Source organism: Leishmania donovani, chromosome 29, assembly GCF_000227135.1.
Source record: "Leishmania donovani BPK282A1 complete genome, chromosome 29".
Lineage (NCBI taxonomy): Eukaryota > Euglenozoa > Kinetoplastea > Trypanosomatida > Trypanosomatidae > Leishmania > Leishmania donovani.
In genome coordinates this window covers 1,196,913-1,207,997 of record NC_018256.1, presented here as the reverse complement: position 1 = coordinate 1,207,997, position 11,085 = coordinate 1,196,913, and the positions used below count along the sequence as shown (strand labels likewise).

The 11,085-nt window shown below is 56.8% G+C and overlaps 6 protein-coding genes across 6 annotated transcripts; all 6 read right to left on the bottom strand.

The window, feature by feature from the left end:
- Window positions 1-403: 403 nt before the first annotated feature.
- LDBPK_292890 (mitochondrial carrier protein-like protein) lies at window positions 404-1,279 on the bottom strand (the record flags this gene model as incomplete). The annotated part of the gene is made up of 1 exon (XM_003862659.1): window positions 404-1,279. The coding sequence occupies one exon, from the start codon at window positions 1,277-1,279 to the stop codon at window positions 404-406; it is 876 nt and encodes a 291-aa protein (XP_003862707.1).
- A 611-nt stretch (window positions 1,280-1,890) lies between these two features.
- LDBPK_292880 (hypothetical protein, conserved) lies at window positions 1,891-2,505 on the bottom strand (the record flags this gene model as incomplete). Its single annotated transcript, XM_003862658.1, has 1 exon — window positions 1,891-2,505. One exon carries the CDS (start codon window positions 2,503-2,505, stop codon window positions 1,891-1,893), a length of 615 nt encoding a protein of 204 aa, XP_003862706.1.
- A 977-nt stretch (window positions 2,506-3,482) lies between these two features.
- Window positions 3,483-5,189, bottom strand: LDBPK_292870 (hypothetical protein, conserved; the record flags this gene model as incomplete). The annotated part of the gene is made up of 1 exon (XM_003862657.1): window positions 3,483-5,189. One exon carries the CDS (start codon window positions 5,187-5,189, stop codon window positions 3,483-3,485), a length of 1,707 nt encoding a protein of 568 aa, XP_003862705.1.
- A 904-nt stretch (window positions 5,190-6,093) lies between these two features.
- Window positions 6,094-6,315, bottom strand: LDBPK_292860 (hypothetical protein, conserved; the record flags this gene model as incomplete). Its single annotated transcript, XM_003862656.1, has 1 exon — window positions 6,094-6,315. The coding sequence occupies one exon, from the start codon at window positions 6,313-6,315 to the stop codon at window positions 6,094-6,096; it is 222 nt and encodes a 73-aa protein (XP_003862704.1).
- Window positions 6,316-7,080: 765 nt separating this feature from the next.
- LDBPK_292850 (actin-like protein, putative) lies at window positions 7,081-8,052 on the bottom strand (the record flags this gene model as incomplete). The annotated part of the gene is made up of 1 exon (XM_003862655.1): window positions 7,081-8,052. One exon carries the CDS (start codon window positions 8,050-8,052, stop codon window positions 7,081-7,083), a length of 972 nt encoding a protein of 323 aa, XP_003862703.1.
- Window positions 8,053-9,193: 1,141 nt separating this feature from the next.
- Window positions 9,194-10,294, bottom strand: LDBPK_292840 (hypothetical protein, conserved; the record flags this gene model as incomplete). Its single annotated transcript, XM_003862654.1, has 1 exon — window positions 9,194-10,294. The coding sequence occupies one exon, from the start codon at window positions 10,292-10,294 to the stop codon at window positions 9,194-9,196; it is 1,101 nt and encodes a 366-aa protein (XP_003862702.1).
- Window positions 10,295-11,085: the final 791 nt, after the last annotated feature.

Sequence of the window (11,085 nt, the reverse complement as noted above, 5' to 3'; positions counted from 1 at the left end):
GAACTGTGGTTGTGTGGTGCACGTGTGTTTATCGAGTTGCCTCGGGTGGAGGGACAGGTTGGTAAAGACAATGAAATGTTAGTAGCATACGTCGTCGTCTGCTTGTGAGTGTGTGTGTTCCTGGAGCATGCTACGGCCCAACGAGGAAGGCTAAAAGCGAATGGAAGTCTTTGATGAAGATTATTCGGCGAGACGCAAGGTTGTAGGCTGAAAGCGCTCCGCGAGCCATGACCCCCGTGGACGCTGCTGAAGGAGAATTCTTCACTTCCAGTAAAGCTGCTCGACCCCTTCTCTTGGTGTCGCGTGGCATGCGTAGCAGGTGAGATAGGGGGCTGACTCTCCACTCCCCCGCAAGCACTTTGCGTCCGCTGCCTCTGCCTTCTCACACTCCCACACACGTACCTCACAAGAGACTCTTGTCGGATGCAAGCGCGCTCTTCACGGTTTCGTACGTCACCATCATGATGGCGCCAGAGGGAGCCGTGTAGAGGATGCGCGGCACAACGCCCGAGTAGACGCCGCGCATTCCCCGTAGCTGGATCAGCTCGCTCAGTGTGTGGCGGAAGCCCATCCCGTGGCCGAGCTGAAGATGTGTTTTGACCGTGTCAAAGGGAAATGAGACAACCGCCGCGCACGTGCCTGCAACAAAGCCAGCGGCCATGTAGTCCACCGTCATCTCGTCATGGCGGTTGCGCACGTTGCCATGCCCACGAGACGCGAGGAAACCCTCGTAGGCGAGCCAGTAGGCCGAAAAGTGGGGAATATTCATTATCACCGTCGTTGGCAAAGAAGCGAAAAGGGCCCCGACGCCTTCGGTTCGCACAATTCGCCGGGCACAATCTACAGAGCTACTAAAGCAGCGCTGCTTGTCCATTTGCATACGTTGCTTAATCACGTCGAACGGCGTGGACACCGTGTCGTGGGCAGCCGTGGAAAACGAAGCCGCAGCGGCGATGCCCATGTTGGTGTCGTCGCCAAAGAGGCGCTTGAGGGCCTCGTACACGCCGAAGTACGCACCATGCGCTGGAATCGCTGACACGAGCACCGGCACGCATCCGCGATAGAGGTGTGTTAGCCGCTCGTGGTTCCACAAGTGTCTCACGACGTGGCCAATACTTAGCGCACCCCCGCCCTGCATGCGCGTCTTAATGGTGTCGCAGGGAAACATCACGAAGTGCTCCGCGAAGCCGGCAATGCCGCCTGCTGCCAGCTCCTCCAATGAGAATTGAAGCGTCCCATGCTGGGCCGCAGAGGTAGTGGGTGAGGTGCTGTCGGACATGCACCTCACCGCGAACAATCACGCTGTGGCGCTAGGACACGCAAAAAGACACAAATTGTGTACTACTGCCAGATCCGCTGCTGAAGGAGTTGTGTGGAACAAGTAGGGAGCAGAGAGAGAGGGCGTGTTCAAGCCAGCGTGAGAGCTGGTTGTGACGATGGTCGCCGAGTTGCCGTGGCCGGCAGAGTGCCAGGATATGAACGAAAAGCGGAACAGCAGAGATCATGTGCGAATGGGGAAAGGAGGGTGGTGGCGGTGGAGGGGGGGGGGAAGGGGCAATCACAGAAGACGCGGATATGTTCGTCCTCGTGCTTGTTTTGACGGCGAAAAGCTTCAATCAGAAAGGATGCTGCTGCCGGTGCGAGTGCGTACCACGAAACCGCCATGCGTAGTCTCGCGAGCTGCTTTCTTCCGTGTTCACAAATGGCGCGAAGGGCGCAGGAGCGCCGAGAACAAAGCGCGCACATGTACACACGCAGACGCGCATATTCCACAGTGGAGCTGCAAAGACGCAGCACAAGCTCTCGGAGCAGCCTCCCAGCATCACGGTGAAGAAGCAAAAAAAAAAAGAGGTCGCGCGGCATCCAACGGGGGGTTGGAGCTGCCGGTACCTATGCGGACGACAAGACACGAGCGTGCTCGACCCACATCTCGGCGAAAAGAGAGACCAGCTTGCGTGACGGTATGAACCCAGACACACGTGAGCCGTCACGCGTGTTGGACGTGAGATGGAGACCGACAATGTGCTCACCAAAGACGTCCACCACAGGTGCGCCGCTCGATCCGGTCATGCTCACAGTGCCGCGCGCCACGCACTTCTCTGCCTCGCTCTCCATCACGACGCCTGGCGACACAATCGCGTCGTGTGGTGGCTTAGGGGACAACCATACAGTCGCCACCTGTGCCCCCACCGCGGGCAGATACCCTCGCAGCGAGGTGTGCGTCGTCACTTCCTCGCAGAGCCAGAACACCACAACGTCATATGTGCTATCCTTTGACGCGTACTCGACCGCCGTCCAGTGCCCGGGCCGTGTCAAAACGCTGAAGTCGCCGACATCGTCGCGGACGGCGTTGTAGTGATGACCCGCAGTCATCACAATGGACGGGGCGATGGCCACGCAGCTGCCGAGAAAAGTGTCTTTCCAGTAAAGGGCGCAGATGGCGCGAGTGAGGAACGGCGAGGGTTGCACAATGGATGGCACCACAGCGAGTCCATGTGGCTTCATTGGCTTTTTTTCTCTAGTCAGCACAAGCACTCTAGTAAAGCGTGGCCCGGGCAACTCGTAAAGGTTCCCCGTGCCGATGGTGCGGGCAGCGGCGACTCACTGCACTCAAAGCCGACTAGCGACGGTGGAAAGGGAGAACAGTGCGGCAACGGTACAGTAACTCACAGAGACGGTGGGCTTTTACAGAGTTTTTTTTTTTTGGCATGCTTGCAGTTTGTTGTGAGTTTGCGTGCATGTTCTGCTGCAGGACAAGTGGGCATGGATAGTGCGCCGAGAGCATTCAGTGGCGAGGGAGAGGTTCAGAGTTTGTGCAGTCGTTCCTGGCGAGCGATCGAGCGCTACAGGTGGCGTCTCTCTGTGCGCATTTGAAGGTTAAAACGCACAGAGACAATGGGGTGCGATCAAGAGAGGCCGTTGCCGGTAGTAAGACGGCTACGGAGGCGCCATCGCAGTCCGTTTCAGAAACACACTCGACGAGTGTGTCCGCTGGACGATCGGGCACAAAGAGCGCGCCCGATCAGGGGGGAGAAGGCAGCCGGCATACGCAGGCACCAGTGCTGGCATGCACACCTGGCCACCCACAACACATCCGAAGAAGCAGACGAGGTCGTGCGTACCAGTGTGTCTCTGTGCACGTCTCCCTCTCTCGCTGCGAGTACACGCCACCGTTTGCGCGCATGCGTGTGCGCGTAGATGTGCGCTTGAAGGAAGGGCGGAATCATGTCCTCGGATTGTAGACTGCAGAGGAATGAAGAACGGCATGCCAGGAATTGCCCCATCAACGTCACACCTCTCGAGAGAATCAAAAAAGATGCACATAAAAGGAACTGTATGAGGAACCGAAGCGCAAGGAGAGTTCGAGACGCGCTGGCTGTACATGCGACAATTTCATCGAAGGGCGCAAAGCGAGAACAAACGACAACAAACAAAAAGTAAACGCGAACACAAGACCCGTGATAAGACGAAATCTCACACTATCACCGGCGCTTCAGCTTCGCATCCTTTGCCCAGTCTTTCATCAGCGCCAGCATGTTGGAAAACTGCTGCACCACTGGCGGTTCATCGGCGTGTCGCTGCAGACTCGCTTCAATCATCTTCATCACGTCGAGCAAGGACTCGGCAGGCTCCTCGTTGGCGAAGACCTGCTGAAACACACCTATGCACGCCCCTTTCTTGCCTTCCACATACTCGGGATCGCTGTCGAGTCGCTCCAGCACGTCAAACGCCTTGGCTGCGTAGTAAAAGGCACTTGTGCGGTAGCAGTCATTCGCGAGGAGCCGCAATATTCCGATGGACTCGCCCATCTCCTTCTTCAGGTAGATATCCCACGCCATCTTGGGGTGCTTATTCATGATGTGCGACCGCACCAGCCAGCTTGTGTAGCTGAACTCTGCCTTGATCTTGTCGGAGCTGACGGCGAGCAGGCTCTGCTCCGCCTCGGCGTACTCCCCAGTACCAGCGCACGCGATACCGTAGAGGTAAAGAAAGGTGTCGTCCTTGCTGAAGTACGGCTTGATTGAACGCAAGTAGATGAGCACGTTGGGGAAGTCGCGCAGCAGAAAAAAGTACGACGCCATGCACTGTCGGCCAGGGATCGTATCGCGGTCACTCGCCGAGGAGCCCACGTAGTTGAAGATTTCTTTGCACACCTTGAGATGCTCCTGTGACTCCATGTTTTGGCCTACGTACGCGTTGACGACGGCCTTCAATATGTACTCCTGCGTTGTGAGTGGCACCACATCGGCCATCAGCTCATAAGCTTCGTTGATGCACTCATGGCGCAGGTGATAGATGACCAAGTTCAGGCGTGCCTCTGGAATACCGACATCTAGCATCGACGGCAGGACTTGCAGGGCGCCCTCGCCGTTGTTGAAAACGACCAGGTTGTGCTTTACAATGTCCGTCTCAACGTAGTAAGTGGTGCGTTGAAGATCGATCAGCAGCTTCAGCTCGCTCTTCGCCGCCTTGTTGTTGAACAGGCGATAGTGATTCGCAGCTTTGAGATTGATGGCCACCGCGCTGTTGCTGTAGGACTGCAGGTACACATTCAGCACACTGACGCTCACCTCGTAGTAGTCCAGTTTGAAGTAGCACATCGCCACGTAAACGTTGAGGGCTTTGTACTCCCTCGTCTGAGCAAGAATGGGCTTATAGGCCTCGATGGCCTCAGTGTAATGGTTGCGAATGTACTGCGCCGCAGCCAGCGAGAGCTGATCCTCGATCGTATCCTGTAGCTTGCCGTGATAGATCATGAGCTTCTCCTCGTCATGCGTCTTCTGCGCAATGTGCAACATCAGCCGCGTCTGAAGGGGGCACTCGGGGCCGCGTAAGGCACATTCCTCCGCCTCCTTAAACGAGCCGTTCATGTAGTAGCAGCAGCCCAGGTACGTGTGGTTGATCGGCGCACAGTCGTCCAGCGCGAGAATGTCCTTGTACACCTCAATGGCCTTCTCCATGTCATTCGCGTGGAAGGCGCTGTAGGCGAGCCATTCGTTAATGGAAAGGTTGCCGAGGCTCTGTCCGCTTGTCTTGTAAAACTCTAAGATGGTGGTCGCCTTCGAGAAGTCGCGTGCCTGCAGTGCGTCCTCGATCTGCTCCTGAGGTGTCTGCTTGGGTGGTGGAGCCTTCCGGCTATTTGGCGCATTGCCGCCCTTGCGAACGACGCGGCCGCTCGTGGTGATCATTGCGCTCGTTTTCCTTTTCTGCCTTCGATGTTGCTACAGTGGTTTCCCAGTCAACCAATGGCACCGATGGTTGCCGTACAGGCAGCAGTGAAACAACTATATATATATATATATGCGTTTATATATGAAAGAATCTTTTGCTGCTGTTTTGCCGTCCGTATAATGACACAGTTGCGCGTTCTTCTGTGTTTCTCTGGAAGCGTCGGAGTAGGGTGTGTACGCGCACAGAGATGTAACGTTGGGCATTTGTAAGCGTGATCAGCCAAGCAGAGGGACGGGGGGAGGGGAAAATAGGCAGCGGGCAGATCGAGTCAGAGGAGAAGCACAAAAAGGTACGGTCAAGAACAAACGAAGAATAGGACACAAAACGCTTGCGAAAACGCCTCTAAGCACGTATGTGACTGCTCATCACTCCCTGCGTCTCTCCCTATCCGTCTTTCGAGCAGCGGAAGCTGCCCGAGTTGTCCTGCGACTAAACAGCAACAAAACAGGCAATGCCCACATCACGTCTTTCACGAGACGGCCGACAAGTTGGCGTGGTCGCCGATTCGGCCCCGAGGATTCGTGCCGGGTTTAGGACGCTGCCTGTGAGTCACAGCCGGCGCGCCGCGCGTCTTCGCACTTCATTTGCGCTCTTCATGACGGAAAGCGCCTCAATAGTGCCTTTTCGGCTGTCGTGGTTGTACACGGTTTCTGGAGGGGAGGGGACACTGAAAGCCTGCAAGCGGCGCAAGAGTCAACCAAGCGCCGCGATGCCCGCACATACATACCTGAATACACCTCTTACACACTCCGTAGCGGCGCGGTCGCCGCAACTCTGTGACACAGAGCGAATCACGGTCGAGTTCAGTGGAAAGTGAAACAAACAAATCCAAGCCCAAAGCATTGGGCGTGCGAGTCCCACTCAGGGCACGTCTTTCCGGCTCGCGATACGGTCGCGGATTTGACTCTCGCTGTAGCCTTGCGTTTGCCCGACGCACACGTAAACGGTAAACGGGAAAAGCAGTAGTCCGCAGAAGCGTCCAATGACTTCGTAGTCGCAGACGTTTCGCAGCTGCATCCGAGCTCGAGCGAGCTCAAGGCGTGCTCTTGCGCGATGCTTCAAGACGCTGAGTAATTTCATCATCGTCATACGTCGCTCGACAAACGACGGTCGAATACCGGCGATCGCCTCCTGAATGGCGATCGCTTTCCACAGACGCACACACAGCCATGTCAAGGCGACAGCATCCCCGCCAGACAGAAGCAAACACAAAAAGCGAACAGAGCGGCATGTGAGAAGGCACGAGGGAGGGGGGGGCAAAGAGGAAGAACATTGAATGGACAGAAGGTGCCGTGTGACAGAGGAGTGCCCCATCCGTACGTGGCAGCCGCTTGGCTCTGGGAGAGAGCACTGTAGCAAAAAAAGAGGGGATGGCGAGTACCGGTACTATAAGATCCCCATCCCAGCATCCCCGCCAGCACACCGTCCTCCTCTCCGTCTCCCACGTGCAATCCTAACCCCACCAGAGACCGGAGAGCCACTCGATGCTGCCAGGAGCCTCTTGGACGCACCCAGCGCGCCGAGGGGGGGGGGCAAACAACCGGAAAAGTAAAGACAAGGAGAGAGTGAGCAGCACGAAGGAAGCAGGGGGATATGTGCGCTCACACAGGAGAGTTCATCATGGCAGTGGCACTTTCACCAGTGACTTCTGCGACCGTTGGCAAAGCAAGCGGGCTGCTGTGCTGGTACATCAGCAGCAACAGGGATGTATGTGCTGGTGTGCGCGTGCGTCTGTGCGCTGCCCCCTCTGAAAGGGCCGGAAAAGGGTGGGGAAGGGAAAAAAGGGGAAAACGGCCCTTGCGACAAAACGGGCTGGCGCATATGCGAAAACGCGCTCCGCTCGTGTCGTCACCGGGCGTCCGCGACCTGCATGCGGAGACATCCGTCAGGGCCATATTCCTCGTAGTCGCTAACGCCGATGCACATGCTCTTGAACACGTTCAGCTGCGATAGGATGATGCCGCCGCTGACTGGGGCATGCGTGACGTCCTTCAAGTGAAGCCGCTTAGGCGCGTGCCGGAAAAGCGGGTGGGCCATTGCTGCTGTGAGCACCTCATCCACACCGCGGATTAGTGATCCACCGCCCAGCTGCACCCACGAGGTGGAGTCGGGGAAGCGAATCGAGTGCTTCTGGTAAACTGTGCGCAAAGTTTCCGGCACGGAAGACGTGGTGGAGTAAAGAAGCGCGCTGATGGCCCTGTGGAGCTCACTCCTCGTCCGGTCGTCGTATGGGAACACGGAGCCGTCCGGTAGCGTCAGCTCCGGTACCAGCTCGTCCCGCTCCATCAGTGAGCAACAGTGAGCCTTCACAAGGTGAAGTGTCGCCTCCGTCATGTCGCCGCGCAGCAGCCTGTGCAGCTCGCCGTCGAGGCTTCGAGTGCCGACCGAAGAGAGTCGCGTCGACATGGCCATTTGCACCGTACCCTGCTGCACCGAAGTGAGCTGAGCCCCGGCGTAGCCGAGGTCCACCACTACCCCAGAGGTCTCACCAGCTGCGTAGAGTCCTGCAGATGCGGTGTAGTGAAGGCACACATTCTTGCACCCGAACTGCTCGAAACACGAGTACAGCAGCGATGCCTTTGATTTCTGTGAGTGGAAGGTGTCTAGCAGCAAAATGAGCGTCAGCTCCTCGTCAGCGCGCAATTCTCCGGAGAGCAGCTGAGGTACGCATTGTCGAAGCCGCTCGTCATCGGCCACGTACGCGTTGCACTCATTCCGGCGCTCTTTGACGAGTACTTCGACGGTCTTGCGGTTCCACTTCGAGAGCCCGGCGTACTTGAGGGTGTGATGCCCGCAATCGGCAATGTATGTCACCTCCATCTGCACTCAGCTGCAGCGACCTGAGCACAGTCCTCTGAGGCGATGCCGTTGCAGTGTGGAGTCGGCAAGCCGGCGAGAGGTCGAGGAAGGGACGGCCCTCGGACGATGGTGGAGAGGTGGAGCTTGTCAGGTGTCAAGATGCAAACAACACCACTGGCACTCGTCCCCATGCGTTCTCTGTGTATATGTGTTGACGCCTGCACTGGTACGTCACTGCCTGTGCCACCACGCAGTTCGAAGGAGAGGCCTTATGCTTTGGCGATCTGGCTACGGCACCAGCACACTACGAGGTGCATGGATGGCAGTGATCAGAGAGAAAAGGAGGGGGCGTGAAGGGGGAGGGAGGCATTGGCACAAACGAGTACGGCGCACAGTCACTTGGACAAATGTGACGAAGCCCCTCAAGAGCGCATCCTCCCAGTACGCGGACGTGACGGTGAGAACGAAAAAGAGGGACATTATCAGAGCTCGTGAAGCTCGAGGAGACGAGCTCCACGAGAGCGGAATGCGGACACCCTCGTCAAAGCCTCGTCTTCAGGACATCGGCTCACGATTGGGACTCGCCAAGCACCTTGGGCAGGTTACCGCGCGCTAAGATCGTTGTTTCTCCATTTTTTTCCACCATCACCGCCTGCGTACTGTCCTGTGCGGTAGTGCAGTCATGTATGCGTTTTTACACACGTTTGTGAGGGTGTTTCGCTCGCTTCGAACGCCAAACAGAGAGAGAATGGCAAAAGGAGTGGAGGAAGATGCAAGGGTCTGTGTATGTGCGCACATCGCGATACACACAGGCACAGGTACAGCGTACGTAAGGAGCGGCGCCGGGCGCCAAAAAATACACCCATCTCCCCGAAAGAGAAGCCAAAAGGGACGCGGCAACAACACTAAAAAAAGAGAGAAACGCGTAACGCAAAAAGGTGAGCCGAATTGCCCGCGCACAGAGGCGCACAAATGCAGCCGACACGGCACGTCGCCATCGGACAGGGATGCGCTGATGGAGAGGAAGGGCGAAAGCGAAAAGGGAGGCCGCTGGGGCCGCTGCGCGTGACACGCCATCGGCGTCATGAGCTGGGGTAAATACCATGCAAGTATCAAATAGACGGGAACCATGGATGACATCAGCAGAAACGGTTGCCGCCGCCTAGACGTCCACAGTGGTCCGGCGGATACCTTCGATCATGTACTTGAGTCGGACAATGTACTCCTTTGTGGTCGGCACGCGTCCCTCGCGGAGAAAAGAACGGTCTACGGTGTTCATGGCGTCCTGCATGATAGAGCGGTACTGCTGAACGGAAAGGAGATCCGTGATGCGGTACGGGGCAACAGGGGCAAGCGGCAGTGACGTCCCCAATAGCCCGGCATTGCTGGAGAGAAACGGGACGGCTTTTTCTTCGCCGGATCGCTCATTGCCTTCCCCTTTCTCGCCACCGCTGCCGCCAGCCTCTGGCTGCTGGTGCTCCGTTGCTGGCTCAGTGTTCGGAGGAACGTCTTCTGGGTACAGGTAGGGGCTGTCCCAGTTCATCTTGGGCGTGCGCCATGGATACACGTGGTCCGCCGGATACATCTTCGCCACGTAGGCCGGGTACCTCTCCGAGTACTTTTCGCAATTGTCCAGGATCATGCGTGCTCCCTTCGTCATAGCAAAGTTGATAACGCTATGGGGGATGGAGCCGCAGGGGTCGCTATGGCTGACGTAGACCAGCTGCGTGCCCCTTTCGCCTGAAATGGGCCGAATGTAGAAGCCCGTCAAGATGGAGCGGGCTCTGACAAAGCCCTTCTTCACAGGGCAATCGGGGTGCGGCTCGGAGTGGTTGAAGATAATGTACTCGCCGTTTGTGAACTCCATCCATGAGCGCATGTTGCAGAAGTCGCGGTTGCTCAACGGCCACGGGAACTTCACCGCATAATAGCCAATGTCGTTGTGCTTATCTAGCTGAACAATGTTGTACCCTTCCAGCATATTTGTGTCCCACGTTGCGCGGTACTGGGCGTCGTGCAGTTGGTTGTACAGCACCCCCGGCGGAACGTTCTTCATGATGCGCGTTGCCCTAATTATGTTGAGGTTCGTAGAGCCGTCGCCCGGAGGTTTCGACTCCACCTTCAGTACGGTGTCGGAGTAGTGCGTTTTCCAAGCCGAGTCGCTCGACAAAGCGAGGTCGCGAAACTTGCGAAAGTGAGGGAGTGTCATGAGAGCATAGCGAGTCCCCTTACACTCCACGTAACGCTCGCCATCCTTATCCATCGTTGCAGCAGCAGCAGCAGCACTTGCACCGGCCAAGCACTAATGATCTGTTTGAATATGCACCCTCTCCTCAACGCGTGGTAGCCACAACGGCGGCAAGACCGATTCCAATGGAAAAAGCACAAGTGATAGGAAGGATCTCATATGACCTGTTCAAAAAAAAAAACGAGAAAGCGCGGCATTGCACGCATGTGCGGATTTATGTACATGAAGGCCGGCAGTAACAAAAAGCACAGAAGAGAGTGGAGGCAAGCGAAAAGGTGGGGCATCCACTAGCGAAGAGGTCGGAGGAGCGTTTCACTTGCAGTTGCACACCGCCACGACCCCGCGTAGCGCAGTATCGTGTGATCGGCATGCCACGCAAAAGACGAACACAGCAGCGCACCGGTTTCAGCGAGCCACACGCTCCCTCGTTATACAGCGTATGCAGCGCGTGTGCAGAGAGCCTTCGCCTGTTTTGCTTGCTTCTGAACTCCGCACCGGCGCAGTCTATTGCTTCCTTCGTATCCTAGTGCCCCCATAAAGAGCAGTGCAGACAAAGACTAAGACGTGACCGCGAGCAGCATCGAATCACACACAAGCCCTCTTTCTCTAAGCGGCAGTTCACGACGGTTAACGAGAATGTGTTGGTGTGAAACAGGAACGCAGAAACACAGCAGTGCCGAAACGCAGGAGACTACATAAGGAGTGACCAGAAAAGCGCCCACTTGCTCACCCTTTCACCAACCTGTCCCTCCACCCGAGGCAACTCGATAAACACACGTGCACCACACAACCACAGTTCGCCTACC